Source organism: Sebastes umbrosus, chromosome 3, assembly GCF_015220745.1.
Source record: "Sebastes umbrosus isolate fSebUmb1 chromosome 3, fSebUmb1.pri, whole genome shotgun sequence".
Taxonomy (NCBI): Eukaryota; Metazoa; Chordata; class Actinopteri; order Perciformes; family Sebastidae; genus Sebastes; species Sebastes umbrosus.
The window spans coordinates 13,194,089-13,217,226 of record NC_051271.1 but is presented as its reverse complement, the minus strand read 5'-3'; the positions used below and the strand labels follow the sequence as shown (position 1 = coordinate 13,217,226).

General features: G+C 39.9%; 2 protein-coding genes across 4 annotated transcripts in view; one reads left to right on the top strand and one right to left on the bottom strand.

Annotated features, from left to right (window-relative positions):
- cabp4 (calcium binding protein 4) overlaps positions 1–23,138 on the bottom strand; it is a 44,925-nt gene that overhangs the window by 14,445 nt on the left and 7,342 nt on the right. The window contains exons 5-9 of the mRNA XM_037764084.1: positions 15,446–15,476; positions 14,956–15,099; positions 5,829–5,938; positions 3,556–3,703; positions 155–725 (exon numbers count right to left, since the gene is read on the bottom strand). Of these exons, the coding sequence (XP_037620012.1) occupies positions 697–725; positions 3,556–3,703; positions 5,829–5,938; positions 14,956–15,099; positions 15,446–15,476 (462 nt within the window). The 3' untranslated portion in view covers positions 155–696. The remainder of the gene's footprint in view (positions 1–154; positions 726–3,555; positions 3,704–5,828; positions 5,939–14,955; positions 15,100–15,445; positions 15,477–23,138) is intronic.
- The window catches only part of doc2d (double C2-like domains, delta), a 78,744-nt gene continuing 67,272 nt past the window's right edge, over positions 11,667–23,138 (top strand). Inside the window, exons 1-2 of one of the 3 annotated variants that reach the window (XM_037764080.1) lie at positions 11,667–11,834; positions 13,337–13,471. In XM_037764080.1, the coding sequence (XP_037620008.1) occupies positions 13,436–13,471 (36 nt within the window). In that variant the 5' untranslated portion in view covers positions 11,667–11,834; positions 13,337–13,435. Of the gene's footprint in view, positions 11,835–13,336; positions 13,550–23,138 lie in introns of those variants that run through there. The other 2 variants (XM_037764083.1, XM_037764082.1) reach the window with 2 other exon arrangements.

The window sequence follows — 23,138 nt, the reverse complement described above, 5'->3', positions numbered from 1 at the left end:
AGTATTTCCATTTATCCTTCTACTCCACTACATCTCAGAGGGAAATATTGTACTTTTTACTGCACTACATTTATTTGACACTTTCTTTTTACATATATAAACATGATATTCTGCTATGATATGATGCAGTATTATACTATAAAATAAAATATACTAGCTAATACAGCTCTTGCATGAATTTGTTAGGGATAAAAACAGAATAGCATAATATTCTATAAAAAAATATATAATACTTTAATTCTTTTATTTACCATTTTACATTTGGCTGATAATACTTCTGCACTTCAACTTTTGTAACATTATTAATCCAGGACTTTTACTTTTAATTTAGCGTTTTTGAACTATGGTATTTGTACTTTTACTTAGGTGAAGGATCTGAGTACTTCCTCCAACACTAGTAATCACTTGGTAAAGAACATTAATCTAGTTTCAGACCTGAAGAGTCTGTAACCTTTCTAACCACAAGGGGGCGACAATGCAGCATTGTTGTTACATACAGTTAAGTGTTTCATAACTCACCCTTTACCCTCTGCACTTACTCAACTTTTATTATGCAAAAATAAACAGATCTCTTTGACTCAACTATGTTTTTACAATTTCAAATGATGTCAGAGTAAAATAATCACAACAGCAGGAAGAAGACAGTGTTCATGAGTTAACTCCAGTGTTGTGTGCTCTATCTTCATCCATCAGAGGTCACCGTGCAGAAAGCATCATAACGAACTCTGCAGAGGGAGACAGAGACAGCAGCAGATCCACCGATAAGGACTAATGAAACTCTAATATCATAAAGGGGACAGCATGAGATGAGATGCTGCTACATCATTTTCAGCCATCATGTACTGGAAACTAACACAGCAACATGGTGTGATGTAATGACAAAATGCTTCCATTATCACAGAGTTAATGAAAAACTGAAGCAGTGATGGCGTGATATATCAAAGGAAAGAAGGAGAAAGGAGCATTTTAGTGGAAAATTTAAATACATTTTTGTTTTTTTTCTGCTGCTGAAGCAAAAGGACAGGTTTTTCTGGACAGGCATTAAACCCAGGCCTAGATTTAAAAGGATATCAACTCCAATACTGACAGTTTCTGTTCATCTCTTAATCGGTAATCACCACTTGTTTCAGCTCCCTGTGGCCATTGTTGCAGATTCACTTGTCAATCACGACAGCTATTGATGTGTCCTGTCAATGAAAGCTAGCTGCAGACAGCTTGAGGCAGGTTTCACTAAATCAATCCAGTCAATCATGTCCTCCATTTCCCATTGTCCTCCTGAAGCGCTTTGCTCTGAAAGACTTCTGATTGTAGGTGTGAATCTATCGATTGACTGAGTACTAAAGCTTAATTCCAGATTAACCCACTAACATTATCTCTCGAGGTACTCCTCTAACCATTTTCTATAAAAAGAAGTAAACCGAGCGGAACAGCCGCAGACACTCGAGTCTGACCTGGACATAGAGAACGATCTTCTCACCGCTGCTTGTTTTCTGCTCATGTGTGGCCGAGCTGGACGAATCAAACGCTGCCCTGGGGGCTAATTGAAGATAATGAGCTGCACCTGCTTATTGATCCCTTCTGGGACTGACACACCTATTCATATGTTCCCGATAATTGTAATTGATTGGATTGCTGAGACAAGACAAACCGGACCAAACACCTCTGAGCCCTTTGTGTGCTGCAGCCTAATCGCATACACGTGGTGTTGATGGCACATGTGCACATCGGTGTGATTGTAATTGTTTGTGTGTGTGTCCCATTGTGTTGTTTATTTGCTTTGCGAGGTAAAATATGGTAATGGAATTTCTGCAAAGTCCTTGAGCTGTCCAAGTGTGTGTTCTTTGTGTGGCATGTGACAGGTGTCCAGGCGTGTGTATTGATTGGCTTAATGCACTCCTGATTCGATTGGATTGGCCCTTGCAGCTAACCCACTGTGACTCAACCATCCCTCCTCTCCCATCTCACCCTTTTCCCGCCTCATTTCTGATTCATTTCCTCCTTCAGGTCTCCTTCACCCTTGACCCATTCCAACGTATTTCATTGACCCCTCTGCTTCTTCCTCCCTAGTTTGCTCCAGCAGGTACCAATCTTTTTTTGTCTTGTACTTGCACAGCCCCGTCAGATGTAAACCTCATCCATCTTGTTCCAAATGTGATATGAATGGATTATATACGGGATGTTTCTGTACTGAATTTATGCTAAAATGGCTACTGGATTAACAGAAAGATGGATGTTACAATCATTTATCCATTATTTTAACTAACTACTCATTAGGCCTACTTTAATTATACTATCCATTGCCATTAACTATCTATTCCAACCATCTATTGATTATTTTTAATTATTTTTTACTTCCCTGCTTGCTTGCTAATTCACACACTCAACTGACTCGTGGTACATGTCCACAGGATCCGTCATGTCCATGCTTCCCATTTTATTGTCTATGTAAGCAGCCGTGCAATGCATGCTGGTAGCGCAGCGTTGCGTTTCAAGAGACGGACCGTCAAGTTGACTGCTCATCATTTACATAAAGTCAAGATGAGGTCTAGGCTACTTTATGCAAATCCAGTGCAACTCCCGAAAACTTTTAAACTATCAGTTGTCAATCTGAAATGAAGACAGATTCAGCAACTATGAGCAAACATTTCCAAATGAGCCGCCATGTTGGTTCCGGTTTGAAAGCTGGTGAAATGGTGCCTAATGGTAGCCCATCAAGCGACCAATGCTGGGAAGCGATGTGGCCCCTCATGTCCAAAAAAACATTCCTGTGGACACGTACCATCAGGATGGGTTGCTGGTTATTTTAAAGGCATAATGAGAAAGATTTATCGGGTGCGGTTTGTAAACACAATATTCAAAATTGGCCCCTCCTCCTCAGCTCAACGAGGGTTACGGTGCTCGCCAACCCCAGATTCACTCTCGTTTTGGAATGAGATTTGTCCGCTTGGTGTAACCTCGCTATATCACCTCGCCATTTTGGTAGCTTCCTCTTGGATGCATGCTGACGATCTGGCACCTGGTCACTACGTTTTTATCGTTTTAATAGAGGTTGATGCCAAGAAACATCCTGAACACAGCAAAATGAAAAGAAAAGAGAAAATCCAGGCAGAGGGCACGACTCTGCACATACAGACACCACCACACACTTCTAGAGGGTCATAAGTGATGATTGAGAGGTATTGTCTTTGTATTAGTTTATACATTGTTTTTTAGGCAATTCCTACTCATTGTGCCTTTAAATTTACATCACACACATTTTTAATACTATTTAGCTGTTTTATTTCCTACTTAACACAAATATGTGGATTTTTTTTCTCAAAATCACAATTTTCTTTTTGTTTAGTTGAGTTAGTTGAATCTAGTTAGAAATTGATTGCTCTTTCCATGTAACCTCTGGCAACTGCATAAGTACTCCCTGGGGTACAAGTACCCTTGGTTGGGTATAACTACTGTACATCCACCATCCCCCTCATTGTTCTTATGAATTGTTTTAATGTCCTCTCACACCTTGCCTGCAGTCTATCCCCTCCCCACCAACAGTCCCCAACCACTCACCATCAAAGTCAATGGTGCCGTCTTTGTTGAGGTCAATGTCGCCGAGGATCTCCTCCAGCTCGCCTTTCTTCAGCTTCTCCCCCAGGAGGGTCTTCATGCCCTCCTTCAGCTCATCAAGCGTGATCTTTCCATCGCCATCACAGTCAAACTTTGTGCCGTAAGTGGAGAGCAATGAGGTGGGTGACATGAACATGTAATGAGTGAGATCACAGATGAAGAGGATCAGAGATGACACAAGGAATAGAGAGGGGGAAGAACAACATTACACATGTTTGCGTGCTAACGAGGAGGGTTGACATTGATTACAGTATCATGTGATGAATAGGGGAGGAGAAAGACAGACACAGAGATTCAGAGATGATGTCATGCAAAAAAAGAGTTCCACATTCACAGTGTTCAGTTACAACACGAGGTCCCTGGAAGTCTGAAAACAGCTTGAGTGTGCAGATGGGGCAATGCTGACTCATGAGGTGTTAATACTGAAGTGAGAAAGACTTTTAAGTGACTATGAGGGGCTGAGTTGAGATGAGTTGAAAAAATTTATTCTCGTTCGTCAGAGTCAACTGAAGTTGTGGAAGTTTCTGTTCAGAAGTAGTTGAGAGCTAATTCATTATCCCCCACAAATGGATTAAAAAGTTAGAACATCTAGGTCTTTGGCAGCAACTAGTCAGGACCTTGACAATGACGCACTTATGATGAAGAAACTCCAGATACAAAGGTAGATGACTATGTAGCCTTGCATTCTCAAAATAGAGGACAAATTTTAAAACCTTTTAGGCAGAGGAATGATGCTCTTGGCGTCTTGCCTACAGGCTTAATGATAAAAGCTTGATTTATTAAATCTGCAGTGGGCAAACATTTCTTGGCATCATTGGGCAAAAGATCCATAATAAACTTTCAGTATATTGTAATTCAACTTCTGGACTTTTGGCCAATCACAGGTCATTTCAGAGAGAGAGCGTTTCTATTGAGCGTTCCTATTGGCCGTGCCCTGGCTGGTGGGCGGTGCTTGGTATTTCCTCAACTGGTCTCTCTCTGGACCACCTGGCCGCTCTCTCTCTTTTGCTTCACCACTCACTTCCCAAGTACACACACTATACAAACTGGCTCTGCTCCAAATTGCTCTAGAGAGGACCATTCATGTTTTCACGTCGGCCACCGTAGCTCTCCAACACGCTTTGCACACAGGAGAGGCTTTAGTTGGTTGCAATCTCCTCACCTTACCCCTAGATACTGCCAGATCCTACACACTGGACCTTTAAGAGATTTTAATGTATTGTTCTACGATATAAAATGTGTCAGTAAATATCCCACTTGTGAATTTTGCAGCTTTTCTGTGTCTTAAAAAAGGCGGTTGTTAACAAGTGGCTTACTGAGACTACTAAACGTCATCACGCCGACTCGTCCGCCTTCACAGCCTCGTTCATGCGACAGTGGTGTAGTTTGTTTATAGCCTAGCGTTAGATTTTTACTTCTGGCGATTGCATTCAAGCTTAAAAAGTCATAAAAGTGGTGTTCATATGTGGAGATTATCTTGCTGAACAAAATGTGTAAGTATCATAAACGTGTGTTTGCCACAGAATTAATTTTCTGCAATAATCCAAAACCCAATGGAAAAATCCCATCGGCTTTTTGCCGAGGGAACCCAGAGAGATGCTATCTTCCTGGTTGGCCTACAAAAATACGTCATCTCTGCAGTATTGTATCGACACAATTAGCTTTATAGCTCCAAACAGTTTTGAGGTGTTCAACTATATATATATATATAGATATTTCCATATAGAAAGCGCTTTTTAATTAAAAAAATAAATTGATTTGCCATCACTTTAATGACATTAATACCTTCGCTGAGGCAGTTTATGTCCAATTTCCCCCCCTTGCTATTAATAGAAGCCCAAATGTAGTAAAACTAAATCCAGCACTTGTGTACCTTCCTCTGTATTGACGTCAAACAGAACAACTCAATAGACCTCCAGACCAATGAGACACAAATTAACAGGGGAGTCAAAGAAGTGTAGAATACAAAAGGTGGCACTTTGGATGGCTTCTTAAAAACATCATCAATATGAATATTTCCCTTTGCACTTAAACCCTTTTCCTCTGTAGCCAGCCAGCCCTCTTCCCTCAGACTTGTTTACAAGTAAGAGTCATACACTCTTGGTGCTCTCTAAGGAAAGGTCCTGTTGCACATTTCAAAGTACCGTCACGGCACCAGGCTCTGTCACTGGCTTGAAGTCAAACTTCTTTAGTGTTCCTAGCCGGGGACCTCTCACCTGTTTGAAGGCGCAGCGGAGCTCCTTCACCCCGACCATATGAGCCGTCTCAGCCAGCATCCTCGGCCCCATTAACTCGCAGAAATCATCAAAGTCCACATGACCACCCCCTGCAGAATGACAGAGGACACACACGTAGATGTAGACACACACACACATGCACAGGTTGGCTACCAAGTAATAACTTCTATGCCTCCCTGGAGTGTCTCTGCTAGACATATATATTCATGTATTATAGTTGTCAGAGGATATTGGTGCATGCAGTAGGTCTTATCTGCATGGTAAGAGTGGTGGACGAAGTATTTAGATCCTACACTTAAACCTGCATTAATTAATTTATTGATTTTTGCAAATTTGGGACTAAACAAGCAAAAATCTATCACCTTGTAGAGTCATTATGGTGAACATGTCAGCAAACAGTTGCTTATTTACACCTGAAGTAGACACAAGGCAACATTTGGAATCTTGTTAGACTCTACTTTTTTTGCTCTGTTTTTGGTCTCCACCAACTCCTGAGAGATATATCTGTCTCTTTAGCTACTAAATGTCCACCAGCTAGTCGCTAACTTTGTCTGTTTTCAATTTGGTGCGGGACAGGTCACGTACAGTGAGTTTTAAGAGCTTTTTCACTGAAAAAAAGTTGCCTCCCGCATCTCAAAAACAAAGTTTATGAGAGCTGTAAGAGTAAACCAAAGCAGTAAAGTTGAATGAGAGAAGTTTTTAGTAGCAACACAATTCAGCAATTCAGTTCAAAAAACGTGTTCAGTGCAAAATGTGCTGAAGTATCACAAGTAAATATGCTGAATGTACACTTTCAGTATGTTATAAATTTCTGATGGCAGACTACTGTACTACTACATACTTCTAGGTATATTCACTTCACAAAAGGCCCAAACAAAAGGTTAGGTTACCATTACACTGGGTATGGGAGGCTAGAGGGATGTGTGTTAATTTACAGTAGATTATACTGTCAATAGTTGTGTAACTATATAATACGGTTGTAATCTGTTGTTGAAAAATAGTTTACAGTTATTATTGCATGCCTAATAATGTTAGTTTTACTTTTATTCTGAGTAACATATCCATTTTTTAGGCACTCTCACCATATTCAGAACAAATAGCCTAATCTAAACAGACCAGATGGGCTGCAGCAGATGATATAATACTCATTACAACCATAAGAGACTTGAGGCTTTACTTGGACTTGCAATAAATGACTTTTGAGCATCTCTGCCCCAAACCAATCTGAGGTCGGCTTGGGGGTCTGCAACTAGCAATTTAAATGTGACAATTCAGTTTCATGTGCAACGCCTCAGGAAAGACTGAAAGTGCATGTCCTTACCCCAATATTTAAACAATTATACTGTCTTGCCCTTCTCTGTGACGGCCAGCTTTTCACCTCGACTTCCACTGTGGCCTTTTGGAAAAGCTGTAAACAATTTTGACTTCCTACGGACAACAAATCGTACACACTACTAGTTCATTTCAAGCAAACCTTTGCCTTAAGAAGGTACAATAGTGAAACCTCTGCACACTGTCAACACTACGTTTGTTGAAAAAGAGTTTCAGGGATCTTTCAGGTAGGTAAAGTTCTAACATGTATATTTTAAACATGTAAAAACATGTATATTTTAAACATGTAAAAACATGCATATTTTAAACATGTAAATCAGGGCCGGTTTAAGGCATAGGTCATATAAGCGATTGCCTAAGGTGCCACCTTCTGGGGGGTGCTGGTGGGTGCCTTTCCTCATTTTCTGCAATGAGGTAGCAAAGGAACAAATAAAGAAAGAAAAGAAAAATAAATATACTTTTCACTCCTGTAACTCTCATTGTAGTGAAACTAATAAAGCCAGCAAGATCAGGGACCAATTGTTTATTTATATTACAATAAATACAGTTATTTATGATTTTTTTTTGTCCTTAAACCATTACAAAGTCTGATGTGTGTAGCGGTTTACGGGGCTAAAGCAGCGCTGCCAGCAGTGGCAGGGTGGGGGCTCCAAATCCAAATTTGGCCATAGGGCAAATACACTGTCAATGAGGTAACTATAGCTGTCAATTAAATGTAGTAGAGTAAAAAGTACATTATCTCCCTCTAAAATATACAGTATATAGTGGGCTACAATGGAAATATTCAAAGAACAAGTACTGTACTTCATAATGTATTTAAATGCAGTATAAAGGTCGTACTCTGCTCCTGGCCTTTCCTGACTTAATGCCAAGCTTCGTGTGAATGTCCTCATTGCATGGAGACGATAACAATGCATTCATCCATCTGCTCATTATGATTCCTTCAACCCAGTTAGAACCAGTTTTATTTTGTTGGATCCCCATGGTAATTATCAACACAGACTGATACAATGGGAAGGCTCATGTTATTAGTTTGACAAAAGACAGGCTTATTTAATAGCGTTAGACCAATAGACTCGGCCTGTTTTCATTATCTGAGCCTTCGCTGGATGTGAAAGACTGTTTCAATAAAGCCATGCGGTCATTTCGCGGTTAAAAAATTTAATCAGAGTGTCGGGACTGTTGAGGATGAAAATCAAACTGTGCTTGCTGAAGGATCCTGGAATAAAAGACCATTAATTTCTATGATTTTTGAGTTAGCAAAGAATATTCACACTTTGCCTCAAGGTGCGGTATATTTTTTGGCTGACTGGCTTTACCCAGCAGTCTGTGGGGGATTCCTGACACCTCCTTGAAGAATTGTGCCTTAAGTGGGTCAGTTTATAATCATGAAGGGGAAAACTTCTCCCAGAAGTCTTGGAAGATTATTCTTATTCTTTAATTGATAGTGCAACTCTAGTTATATATCAAAAAAAGAGGGAATTTCATGGTATTAATGGCTTTGTAGGGATTACGCTTCAGAGATTAAACTAGGGACGTCTAAAGCTCATTCTACCTCATGGGTCAAATTAAGGCATCAGTGAACACATGAATAATTCATATGACACAGTATGCAACATAGCAGAAAATATTAAATGCAGTCACTGCCACCAATGCCCTGATGTTATGAATATTTCTCTTAAAGTGCCCCTTTAAGGTAGAGCTATAAAATGCTTTTCTACACAGTTTGAAGCATCACATATTGTGTTTCTGCTCGTTCCACTTATCCATCAAAGTTCTAGTGTGTAAAGCATTTCAAATCCGGGTACCAAAGGAGTAAAGTGGCAATGAGAGATGATTTTATACACATTTCCCTGCAATTCAGCATGAGGTATAAGGCTCTGCATACGGTGCACATCAGATGGGGACGTTTATGGGACTTTAATGTGAGGTTAATGCAGCGGTGGCTCTCGCTTTCAAGATCCTTGCTGTAGTCATTCTAACCATCAAATCAGGAAGCGATGTACACTTGGGACACCCAGGTGAGGCTAATTAACTAGCTGGTAGGACAGAAGCCAGCTGCACTCTGCTCCCTGAGGATCAGAGCTGAGAAACACACCGCCGTACTGTAGCCAACGTGATGCAGAACATTACACTGTGGACCCAAAGTCCAATATTTAGCTCATCATCAGTGTTATTGTCCTCGGGGCTTGGCGCTACATCACGTTTTTAAATAGATCCTGAGTTTTGGCTATTTTTCAAAGCAGCATATAGAAGTCTTTAAGATAATGACAAAATGCCTAATATTAATTACACACACCTGGTGAACAGTGCGTAACATCTGGCGGCATCTAGCGGTGAGGTTGCAGATTGCGACCTCTCCCGTTTGCCAACGTGTAGAAGAACTACGGTTACCGACGTGAAAATGTGAATGGCCCTATCTAGAGCCCGTTGTCGTAAGAGTAGCGTAGGTCATTTGTCAGTACGTACAGTGTGTGTGTGAGTGGTGAAGTAAGAGATAGAGAGAGCGGTGGCGAATGTATGTGAGCAAATAAGTGAGCGAGTGGAGCAGCAGACAGGGTTAGTTTAGCTTTGAGAATATCACGTGAATGTTCAGTGGAAGTTGTAGTTCGTGCAGAAATAAATGCAGCAGCTCTTCAAGACCAACAGAGGTTTCCCGTGTCTTATTTTCCGGCGGCTCAGTGGAGTGACGGGGTTTAACTCCAGAGTGAGTAACGTAAGTTAACACAGTGGTTTGTCCGTTCTGGGCTACTGTAGAAACATGGCAGACTCCGTGAAGAGAGGACCCGCTCCCTATGAAGATATAAACGGCTCATTCTAAGGTAAAGAAAACACGACGATTCTGTGATTCAGTGTTTATACACTAAAGAAAACATACTTATTAATATCATATTTCTGTCAATAGATGCCCCTAAATGTTACACACTGGTCCTTTAAAGGGTTGGTTCAGCCGTTTACAAAAATAAAAACAAATTACTTATCTCTATTGGTGTCTTGCCACGTTTATTTGTCTACATTTTGAGTTATCTGTGTCTGAGATGTTTGTCTCTTCACCAAAACAATGGTGGTGTTTACAGCATAAAAAATGACAAGACACCACATCAACAAGAACATCCCTTCCCAAAAACAATGTTCCCATTACTCTGGATTATCCACAGGGCATCCTGTCAACAGTTAACATAAGGAGTGTTTACTCACTAGAAAATTGAACAAATAAGGCAACATAAAGATGGCTAGATGCAATTAGAGATAAGTAAGAAAGTATTTTGGTGAAATTATCTTTTCAAAATGAAGTCCAACTGAGATTAGTCATCCCTTTTTGAAGTAAAAAATATGACTTTTTCAGTGGTGGAAGAAGTATTCAGATCCTTTACTTAAGTAAAAGTACTAATACCATACTGTAAAAATACTCAGTTACAAGTAAAAATCCTGCATTGAAAATGTTACTTTTATAAAAGTAGGCTATGTAAGTATAATCAGGAAAGTTTACTTAAAGTATTAAACATATAAAAATGTCCCCTGTGACTGTTATACTATTATATATTATATCATTAGATTATTATTACTCATGCATTAATGTAAAAGCTTTACTGTTGTAGTTGGTTGAGGTGGAGTTCATTTTTAACTATTAACTAATAATTGTTTTTTATTATGGATTAATCTGCTGATTATTTTATCCATTAATCGATTGATTGTTTGGTTGGTTTGTAAAAATTCAGAAAATTGTATTTATTTATTTAGTTAGTTATTCATTTAACCTTTATTTAACCAGGAGTAAAAACTCATTGAGATTAAAAATCTCTTTTCCAAGAGTGTTCTGGCCAAGATATGCAGCAGCACAGTTACACTGTTGCAGACATAAAACAAACATACAAATTTAAAACGAAGACAAAAAGCAAATTACAGAATCATACTGTATCAAAAAACGTTCATCAGCATTCAAAACATTTACAGCCAGATGTGCTTGCTTCCAAGTCTTTTTAAAAACATTCAGTGAGACCAGCTCTCTGAGATTCAGGTCATTTTTTGAGAAATGCTGCAAAAATCTTTCTTTATAAAGTGCCTAAAGCTGTCAAATAAATATAGTGAAGTAAAAGGTTCAGTATTTCCCTCTAAGATTTAGTAGACCCGAGTAGACCCCTAGAGAAGAAAATGGCATGAAATGAAAAGACTCAAGTACAGCAAGTACCTCAAATTCGTAATAAGTACAGTACTTGAGTAAATGTACTTAGTTACATTCCACCACTGTGTTTTTAGTGTGTCATTAATAGTTTTAATGTTTATAATAAAGTCATTTTCGATTCAATTTTGATGTAAATATTGGGGTAATTTGGCAGTAATTCCAGAGAAAGTTAAAACAGGTTACTTGCTAATTATCACCTAATTAAAATGAAGTGTTACCTAGTTTTTTTATTATTAAAAGGAAGAAAGAAAGGTCAAATATCAGAAATGCTCCTTTTCCTGTGAGCTGGAGGGGCATGTGTCTGTGTTTGATTGACAGCTGGCAGGATGAGCTCTCAGCTCCTCAGCAGAGGAACCAGAGACAAACTAAACAGTTTACTGTACAAGTCCTGGGCAGAGAGTGTTGAAGCAGTGGCATTGAAGAGTTAAGGACCACACCAGCATTTAAAAGGCCCGAAATGACATTTACAGGTAAAGCTAACAACATGCTGATTAATGAGCTGCAGCTGAGCAGCTAATGAGCAACCTATAGTAGCCTGCACTTTGCTTGATTGGTCACTCCTTCAACAAGATAGAACAAGACATGTGTTCATGTTTGTATGTTAGATAAGAAGGAGACTTTAGCAGGAAAGCTAATGTGGCTCTTGTGTTGTGTAGCAGGTTGTTGCTGTCTGGCTGTTTGTTTTTGTTTTTTTCCACACATAAAACATGTGATATATACAGAGCAGAAATGTGTGCTGTAGCAGACCAAAAAATGTAATTGAAATTTAATTTCAGTTGGACTTTTAGAGCAGACTGGAAAGCAGTGTTTCACTGTGCCATTTGTTTCACTGAGTCACTGATGTGTGTGTTTGGGTGAAGTCAGAGGTGTCTTTCACCTGTAAGCAGTGATGTCATGGTTTACTGACAGTTACAGGATAATGTAAATTATGCTGAAATGTGGTGTAACAGAAGCAGAAAGAACAGTCCTAGTGGATGGACTTAGTGAAAGTCAGTTGCACAACAATATCTAAAGTTTGCAAACATCAAACATTTAAGTTACTGGTCATATCAGGCCAAGTAAGGCTGCAGCAGGTCATAGTTGAATTGGTGCAAAAGGGTGCAATATACGGTATATGAATCCAACTTATCATTTGTAAGAAAATCAGCTATTTCCATAGACTGTATAAAATATGGACTTGGTCTACGTGACGTCACGTATAGGTTTCTAAAAAGCCGTTGTGACGCTCAAAGTGGGTGGCTCATCTTGGCAGTGACGACGGTAGAAGTGGACGTAGTCACCGTGACGTCACCCAGTGGTTTGTGGACTGTTGTTTTGAAGGCTTGAGTTTGGCATTTTGGCCGTCACCTTCTTGTTTTTTTGGCCGTCGCCTTGTTGTTTTTTTGCAACCAGAAGTGACGCGAGAGAATGGAGCTAAGAACAACCGAACGCTAAATAAGACATTTTTAGATAACAAAAATGTTACAATTCTTTCACACACACATACGGGCATTTGGGATCTTTTCCATTGTTGTCGGAGGTGCAAACAACTGGTTGCTATGGAGGCAGAGTTGTATATGTGCATTGTAGCAGTCGGCAGTGTGGGTAGAGTGTGACGTCACGATTTGTAAAATAATTATCTTTCATGAACTGAAAACACACTGTGAAAGGGTTAAAGTTGTAAGACGAAAACACGGACCGCACAACGCCGTGGTAGCCACGCCCTAAAGCATAACCTGCTTTTTGGTCTATTTGACTCTAAATGGAACCATAATTTACTAAATGAACATCATGCTGTATTGAAGAAGACTTGAAACTAGCGATTGAGACCATAAACTCATGTTTACAATGTTTACTGAGGTAATAAATCAAGTGAGAAGTAGGTAGACTTCTATACAATCAGACTTTTTTTTGCAACCAGAGGAGTCGCCCCCTGCTGGCTATTAGAAAGAATGCAAGTTTAAGGCACTTCTGCTTTGGCTTCACTTTTCAGACCCGGAGGTTGCTCATTGGTGGCGACACAGCCTAACTCCCGGCTGAACCAAAATGGGCAAAGAGGTGGATCGTCGGTGGAGCTGAGGCGTCCCGGGTGATGCAACAGAGGAGACAGCTAGCAGCTAGCGACCGGGTACGGCACCCACCTGTCACTCAAAGCGGCAACGCCCTCAATCATGCCCAACTTTAAGCCTTAATATCATTTAAACAGGTGAGTTATATACAAAATTCACCCCCCATACAGTTGTTTTGAGTGGGGAAATTCACTATAGAGATCAAAACCGTTCTTTGTTTACATGTTTATTTGTGCTGTAGAGTTGGCCATGTTAACATGGGGGTCTATGGGGATTGACTCGCTTTTGGAGCCAGCCTAAGGTGGCCATTTGAGGAACTGCAGTTTTTGGCACTTCCACATTGGCTTCATTTGTCAGCACCGGAGGTTGCCGCTTGGCTGCTCACATAAAAAATAATTCGGATGCAGTGTAGGTTTACCACTGGCATAACTTGTATTGTATGTAAATGCAGCTGGGTTACTGCACACGTGATGTCTAAATTAGGATATTACAAAACATCACACCTATAGTGTGCTCCACGTGTCTAAGTCCTGTGTGTCCATTGAAGGTTTATGTAAAATCTTGGCAAACGCTCATAGTTCAGATTTTCCGGCATGGCTCTGACACTGGGTAGGTGTTACAGGAGCTGGTTCTCCAGGCTCATGGCAAAAAAATCAATGCAGTGATGATTCACCTTAAACTTTAAACACTCACCACCACACACCAATCTATACTTGATCATTCAGTAAAGACAGCAAAGACAAACACTCCCTCATTAAGAGCGAAGAGAGGCAAGTTAGACCTCAACTAAACACACGTTTCTCCATGCAGACTCCCACTCGTGCACCCCTGCACCTGTTGTGTGAGGGCCATTAATCAGTCTGCTAAAATGTCTCGAATGTCCCCAACAGCAGAGACAAACATCAGTTCCTCACGGACTCATAGGAAATAACGTGCACGTATACAAGCACACGTGTTTGTGCAACAGACACATTACTCAGGCATCCACACCTACTCACCTCAGAAAGACCCATCAATCACGCACACATGCTTTAACCACTCAGGAGGAAATGAAAACCATACACACAACAGATGGCGTTTTTTTTTACACGATTTTGAAATTTAATGCAAGAATCTGTTCTGAATTGTTGTAGTCTGAGTAACGTAGCATCATATCCGATCCGTATCCTTATAAATTGAAAAGAAAATACCACTTATTTGTGAGGGAAATGTCTTTATTCTTTGATTTTTCGGTTGCTGGAAAAGGTTTTATAAATAATTCCTGACAATGACTGATATATTTGACTTCAGGACATCTCTGACTACATACATGCTGAAAATCAAACATTTGAATGTATTAATTTAAATATTTCCAAAATACAAGTCCCCAGAAATGTATGAGTCAACTTTTTCCCATGGTCTAGTGTAAAAAAAAGTTCACAAAAATTTGCAATAAATCATAATATCGAATCGCAATACTTAAAAATCGCAATACATATCGAATCGTCACCCAAGTATCGTATCGGGAGATAGGTGTATCGTCCCAGCCCTAACAAATACTCACATTTCATCTTGATTTGCTGGATGATCTCGATGATCTCCATCTCTGTAGGCATGTAGCCCATGGTCCTCATGCACTCTGCGATGTCTTTGTAATGGATGAAGCCATCCGCGTCGTAGTCAAATTCCTTAAAGGCCACCTGGAGCTCTGACAGACAGACAAACACATTACAGCAATTGCAGCAAACCGTTAAGTAGGGTAAAATATCTATCCCAGGAGTGTGTGCACAGATAGCTACACTTTGTAAACAGAACAACTTATCTGTAACTAAGTTGTTGACTCCAGCAGACAGAACTACAGCCAGCTCTCAAGAGCATCAAGTTATGTTGTTTAAATTGATTTTGTAGCTCTGAGTCATTGGCAGACATCTCCGTCTGAGAAACCTTCAATCTCTTTCGTGCATCACGAAGAGGAGAAAGAATCAATGCGATTGATAAAGCTGTGCATTCATTTATCATGTGTTTGCATCATAATTACACCAACAACATCTTACCATCCAACTCCTCTGGCATCAGCTCTCTCTCCTGTGGAGCAGAGAAGAAAAAACAAAAAGACAGTGGAAATAATTACAAGACAGCATCGGAGGGCTGGGATTTAAAAATCAGGGTGGCTTTAAAGCAGCATATTCTCCTGAGAAATATCCCAGTGATAATCTGTTTTTGACTACCAAATTAGAATAACATGCATATCATGTCAACACTGCCACATGCTGACTGTAAACTCTAATGGGATTTCACCCTGCGACATGTCGTTCTAATTTGCAAAATGACACAATGCTGCCGCACACTCCTACGTGCACGCACACACACACATCTGCAGCATCCTGAGGGACATGCAGCATAAACTCAAGTCGGTATGCATACAAATACACACCCACGCACAACCACGTGACAGTGAGTTGCACGAAGCTTGCGCTGTCCCAAAGAAACGGATACATGTAAACTGTGACACAGATACACACACTTGCCTACACAGACATATCATTTGCATCAAGCCTTGTGTGTGAAGCATTGAGTATTCTCTGCCTTGTTTTGACATTTGCTCAGGGTGATCTCTCCCTCGCTTTCTCCTCCTTTCACCCCTCTTTTCATGTGTTTGCAGGGAAGTTGAGGCAAAGCTGGGGCTTAAGCCTCGGCTATACTCCCAAAAGGACGTGTGCAGGAATGTTCATAATTAACCAGTTGTCTGTTTGGTGCATACACTGCAGCGGTGATAAATTATGGATTCTTTTGTTTGTGCATCTGCTTATCGTTGCAGCTGGGCGGCTTGTTAGGCACTAAAAACAACAGCGCTGCATGCAACGCACTAATTTTGTCGGTTAATAATCGGTTAACAAGGGTTGGCTATCGATATGAATTTTTTTTCTAAATTAGCATCCCTTACCAAACAGTTGCGGACACCAGGGACGCGTAGTAAGTTTGTCTATACTGTCCACTTGGAGGACGCATTCCACACATGCGCTGTAGATTGCTACGCTACCACTTGTAGCATAGTGGCCGCGCGATCATAACGAATTCCCAGAATGTGCGATAATGTTGTCGGTAGCGGTTACAAACAGGTTCGGTAGTGAATAGCATTATACTATTTGTAGAATTACATTCCTGTGGTGGCTACCTAGGATTGAGTGATCCAAACATTTCCAATAACTGCAGAGCATTGTTAAGTCTAAAAGTTAAAATTTATGGAAAAAAGTTTCCGAAATTCACAACATGTTTTTATCTAACGGAATTTTCTGCATCCATTCTTATTTGTTGCCATTTAGCCTTTAAAAAATAACATTTTCACTGCAGTCAGAAAACTGTTTGCGTTCCCATTAGCAACTTATATTCATAAAGGAAAGATGATTTAATAAAAAAAGACTAACTCATTTAAACCGATGAATCACTTTATTCAAATTGAGTTAACTGGTACAGCCCTATTTGGGAATAATATCTCTGCATGTATCTCTGCATATTCTTTTTATACTTCGTACTGTAGCTTTGGACATTCCCTGGACAATTTTGCACATTTTTGCACAAAACTACCACTTCTAAGAACGGCACTGCTCTTTGATCTTAACTCTGATATATTGTACATATTTTTATGGTATTCTTTTAATATTTTATTGTACTTTTCTTCTATTTTATATTTATGTTTCTTGATTTATTTATTTATGTTATGCACCAACACACCAAAGCAAATTCCTTGTATGTGAAAACCTACTTGGCAATAAGCCGGATTTTAGCAAAAACACATCACATGCAGCATTCCTTGAAACAATGCTCAATAATTAGCACTTGTAAACATGTACTGACTTGAATTTGCATATGTAAAGCTTTGATATTGAAATATCATGGAATGAAATAATCATCCAATCATGCCTTTTTAAAAATCATGCTTGTGCCAGCAGCGTCTCGACTCAAGGGCTGGCTGACAATCTGCAGCTCCTCTACTGAAGCATCACCCCATCCACAGGGGAAGCAAGACACATGCAAACTCAAGTCATCTTCGTATAGAGCAACCGAGCTTGACATATGGGGATATCGCTTAGCACAAAGACTGCACAAGCCTGAGGATATCTATAAGTTCAAAGAAACAAGACTGACACACAAGCTCACGAAAGCTCTGATTATTGCGAGCACAAAATTTGCTGTGGGCTTTTTTTTTATCTCACTTTCATGCAGTGAGGAAAAAATATTGAGGCTGAATAGAACTGAGAAAAAGACACACTAGCAGAGGTGAAAGTAACACATTATATGTATCCATATACACAATACTGGCATTTCTATTATGTCCATTTTTACTTTTATTCCACTGTATTTCAGAAGGAAATGTTGCCCTTTTTACTTCACCGCATTTATCTGATTTCAATAGCAACTACATGAAAGGTTTTACATGAAAAACGTGAAAAATATGTGACATTGTGGAGGAGATGGACAACTTTGAATGTTAAAATAGTTTGAAAGCATCAGCTTTTAATATTTTACCTTTGATCATCAAGTCTATTTAATGCTAATGCTCACCTTGCTTTTGCATCTTTTTGCTTTTAATCAAGTGACTATTTCCATTACTGTAGGCAACTTTTTATTAAAGAAAAGGATTATTCAACCTTCAGTTCTTTTCAGAAAAAGTGAGAGATAAAAAGGCAAATTAGAGCTGCAAGTGAAACTGAAATGCAAAGAGAAGTGCAATATTTTCCTCCTAATACATGTTGGCACTCAGGGTGGCTAATACATAAATCATACAAGGTCATCCTGCGCAAGTGCACAATAGCTTGAGGAAAAGGAGAGGCCCCCCCATATAGTTTATTTGGAAGCTGCTCCGCATGGCAGCCGTTCAAATGATTATTCACTGTTCAATATTGCCAACAGAGTCGAAACACAAAGGCAGTGCCAAGATGCAGTTGCATCAGGAGTTACCTCACGACACGTGTACTCTGCCTCAAATACTAGAAAACAGTTTATATAAACTGCTTAATACGATTTTTGGTGCTGCGGCATAAGAAAAACACTCTATTGCCTTGCAGAGTCCAACAGCGCTGTTTACCCTGCACAGGATCCTCCAGCCTACAAGGGCATATTATGATAGCAAGGTCAACACATTAATTGGATTTTTTTTTTTCATCCAGAAAGGATTAGACAGCATGCTATGCAGACTCTCGATTCATCCGTCAGAACGAGCCCATTAACAGTTAATTTCATTCTGTCTGCCCTCGCATGGTCCATTGAGCAGCCTGCTGATTTGTAAGTGTGACGCATGGACACATATAAGAGGTATGTGACAAACACATACGGTCCTCAGGTGGAAATTACACTTAAAATACTGTTATATATGGTGCTCATTGATGGGCTGATTATGTGTCACATCCATCTGTCCTCCGCTGTGGCTCTGACGTGTAAATGCATCAATTGTTTTTCTTTAGCTATTTGTCTCTCCAGGCCACTTCTGCAGTTGGATCTAATGAGGGCTGACAGTGAACCTTGCTAAGGGGGTTATTAATACTTGTGTTGAGGCAGGGATTAGGACTGCTGAGGGATAGATGGTCTCCCTGCCTCAGTGTCAGGCCAGCGACCAAAACCCTGTGAACTGTGGATACGATGCAGACCTCGCTACCTGGCTACTACTAAATTCAAACCAGAGACAGTCATAGTAAAACAACGCAGATATGTCGTGGCAGGTGAGGTAGTAACTCAGTAGAGGGATGTGGTAGCGGAGTCCACGGTAGCCCAAGGTCACTGTGAAACGGTTTTTCATTTCCCATAAATTGCTTTAAAACAATGAAACGATCCCGTTCGTTATTAAGAAATCTAGTTATGAAACGTGATTAAAACGTTCATCGGCACACAACTCCCCCTTGGTGTAGATTTCTATTATGTTATGTTATCTTATACAGTAAATCCCTCTCCTGTGATAATGGCATTTATGGAAAAGCCTTTGGCTCTGCCTTGTAATGAGGTCTCAACAGGGTCCCAAACGGTTCCACAATTAAAAGGATCTTTTAATCCTCATCATATGAAATACTACTACTTATATTACTAAATAATAATATAAATATCCCTAATAGTTCTAGAAAGTACACTGTATGAAAACTAAAAAAAAAAAATACTCATTAGCGACCACAAAAAAAAAAAGGGAATACAAGAGACTGAACAAAAGACTCTTGATCTGACTAATGAGCCTCCATTATCACTATTATACAGCAAAATTAATTATATTTTTATGGAGTTGGGCACAAATAAAGGCAAATGCCAGGAACATACTTTCAATATATATGTTTTTTAATGGAATAAGTACTTAAAATGTATGTTGGGACAGCTGAGGCCCTCTGACCTCAAATTCACACACATTACAGCCCGTTTGCACGAAAAGGTGTATGAATGCCACGATAACACACAACGCAATTAGCGCAATAAGAACGCCTTTCTTGCGTTTGGAGTGTCATTTGTATGCCATGTAGTCTGTACTCACTGAAATGTAAGCGCTCCGTGTAAATATGCTACGCTCAGAGCTGGTGATGTAGAGTAAAAAGTGAGAAAGACCGCTTATGGCGGGCAAGAGGGGAGGTGGATGGCTCCAACAAACACACGACTTTTAACCAGGAGACCGGTGATCGAGACCGGTGTTTGTAAATCACGTTAGTGACGTGCTTCCCTACTTATGTTCTGTTGTTTCCGTATGTATTTCACTTAGTTTACGTACTTATTTTAATCCCAACCATGAGGTTTTTCCTAAACCTAACTAAATGGTTTTGTTGCCTTAACCTAACTGTGGTCGTTAACGTAGTTTTGTTGCGTGGCGTACAAATGACACGCAAAAAGCCTAAAATGTGTCCTCAGGACATGCGGAATGTCCGTGTAATGTCGGCTATTTATACGCCTTCCCGTGAGACCGGGTTGCACATTATGATGTTTGATGAAAAGCAAAATGATCTGCACATATATTAATGTATAAACACACAGTGTATATTATACAAACAGTCCTCGTTAAATCTACCAACTACATTACAAATCTACATCGTTGCCACGGGAACATTTACTTTGCGTAATGTATTTTCCTGGGCTGATGTACTATAATGGACAAACCCGTCTCTTAGAAATTACATCTATATACAACTAATTTCCGAGAGCAAAGAGGTTTAGAAGGATTGCTGGCCGGATTTATGCCGTCAATTATGTTTTGTCCCCACAACGTAATTGGGAAATCAATTTAGATCTATATAAACGTAATTTCTAGGAGACAGGGTTGTAATGGAGCATAGCGTTAGAGAAAGCAGAGCACTGAAGTCCTTTCTTCATGCATCCCAATCACTTGCTGATTAATAACGTCCAATGAATCATATTGATGTAGGAGTACAGCGTGATAGTTATAACCTGACCATGTCTCACTGTTACTCTGCTGATACCTTCATGCCAAGTTGTCAACATTGTTTGCTTCTGCAACTCCCTCCACCAACCAAACCTCCTCCTTATATTTTAGGACTTGTTTATTTAACTAAGATTAAATGTTTATTTATGTTTATTATAGGGCTGTAGTCAACCAAAGAAAGTCCGACTGAAATTTTAACTCCTCTTCACTCATTTGATGGGGGGAAAAACAATCTGCACGTTCTCTCTAGATTAACTAAATTGGCCACAGAGGGCCCTCTACCTGGTAGACTAAATTAATTATAAATAAACATAAAAGCTATTTGCAGCATTTAAAAAATAATCTCAACCTACTTATTTTATATTTAAATTAGGGCTGTGCAATTAATCAAATTTGAATTATGATTACCAACGATAAAGAAACAAGATAATCGACTTAAAATGATTATTGTGCCGTGTTCTATTTCTTATTGACACTCGTTTATGTCTTGTGTTATAAATCCAGCCCTTTCCTTTACAGTGGTGCACATTCGCCACGGTTGGCGGATCAGGGACGTATTTCAACCGTAGTAGTGTGCCGCAACGGGCTCTGAAAGGCCCGGGGTGAAGGTGTTGCTTTACACCACCCTTCGCCCGGGCCTCGCCGCTTAGTGCTCGCTGTGACCTCTCTCCCTGAGGGGGGGGACTGGAGGGATGGGGCTCCCGGCGTGACCGTCAATCAGGGCGGACTGATCTCATTGCGGCGATGTTGGCAAACCCACCCGACCCTTCTTGATAGATCCTCTTAATTTTGCTCTCAAAGTGCAACAGATTGATGCTTTTAACTTCAAAATGTAGGCAACAAAATGTTCTTTCTACATGCAAGATGTTTCCGAAGTCAATGAGTAATCGTGATCTCAATATTGACCAGCCGTCAATTTAAATGATAACAACAGCCCTGCCCATATTTATGTCTTTTCCGAAAAATAGAACTAGCCGTCGAAGCTGTTGCATGGGGGATGCGCCTTTAGTTGTATTTCAAACAAAACAATTAGGCTATTTATCAGACCAAACATATTGAAATATGCCAATTCTGATATGTTCATACTCAAAGCCTATCAAGTAGTGATGCGCGGGTCAGGGATTTTTAATACCCGCACTCAGCCGACCCCGTTATGAGAGCCAATCCGCACCACCCAACTCATCAAAAATATGCATTATTCAACCACACAAACCCGATCTGCAAACTGCCAACTTTATGCATTATAGTAGCACAATTGTCAGGACTGAGGACTGGGACAAGGACAGAGACGACCAGAGACTTTGGTCAGACAAGAGCATATGAACTAACCAATCAATCAACCGACCAGAGGGTGTCAGCTTTAGTTTATTAATGTACCATACGTTTGTAAGTATAGAAGAGAAAGATGGAATAAGTCCTTGTGATTAATGTCCATTTCCCACCAATTATTTTAATGGGTTTTTCATTGCCGTTCTGGGTTCTGTCCTTGACAGAACAGAGTATTTAATTCAGTCTCATTAACATCCTGGATCTGATCCACAAGATACAACCATGCAGCCAAAGTCTTCCTCTGTCTCCCACTACCTCATACACTTATAAATACTAGTCACTAGTTTGTGTGACCTCTTGATTCCAGGGCTGAACATATGATGAACAGTATCCAAAAACAAATCTTTATATTCTATATTACAGTTAAACATATATAAATGGCAGCGGCGCTCTCTATATAAATCCACTAATGTTTTGAACAGAAATGGGGAAGATGCCATCGAGCTAGATCATTTCACTGGATCATTTCCAGTTGTAATTTTCCCAAATATTCAGTGATGCCCTGCAGCAATCTGGGATCAGAGTATCAGGCATGAACAGAGCCAATGCTTCACATGAACCAGCCAGGCATTAATGGACACCAGCCCAGTGTCCAGACAGTAAATCATCTGTGACGTGAAATTACTGGAGTGACTTCTTGGAAAGGATGTTTTTATTTTGAAGTCAACACCCCTCAGAACTGATCAGGTGGTTTCATGTTTGATTAAATAGAGGTGGGTCGTGATATTGACTTTCCACAATCATTTCACCTATTCTATATCAGCAATAACTGGTTTGTAAACAGGGCTTTCATTCTTGGATAGTTGATAGTAATAGATGGTTCACACTGCAAACAGCTACAACCAGCGTTTGTATTTTCAATCGATAGTTACCGCTTAGAATCAGCTGAACAAATGGATCCATTTTCCAACTCCATTCTGTGTAACTTTAAAGCTAATGTGTTATTTCTCTCAGCTGAGCTCAGTCTATAACTCTCCACTTTATCAACCTTTCTTTGCCTGTCTCTTCCAACT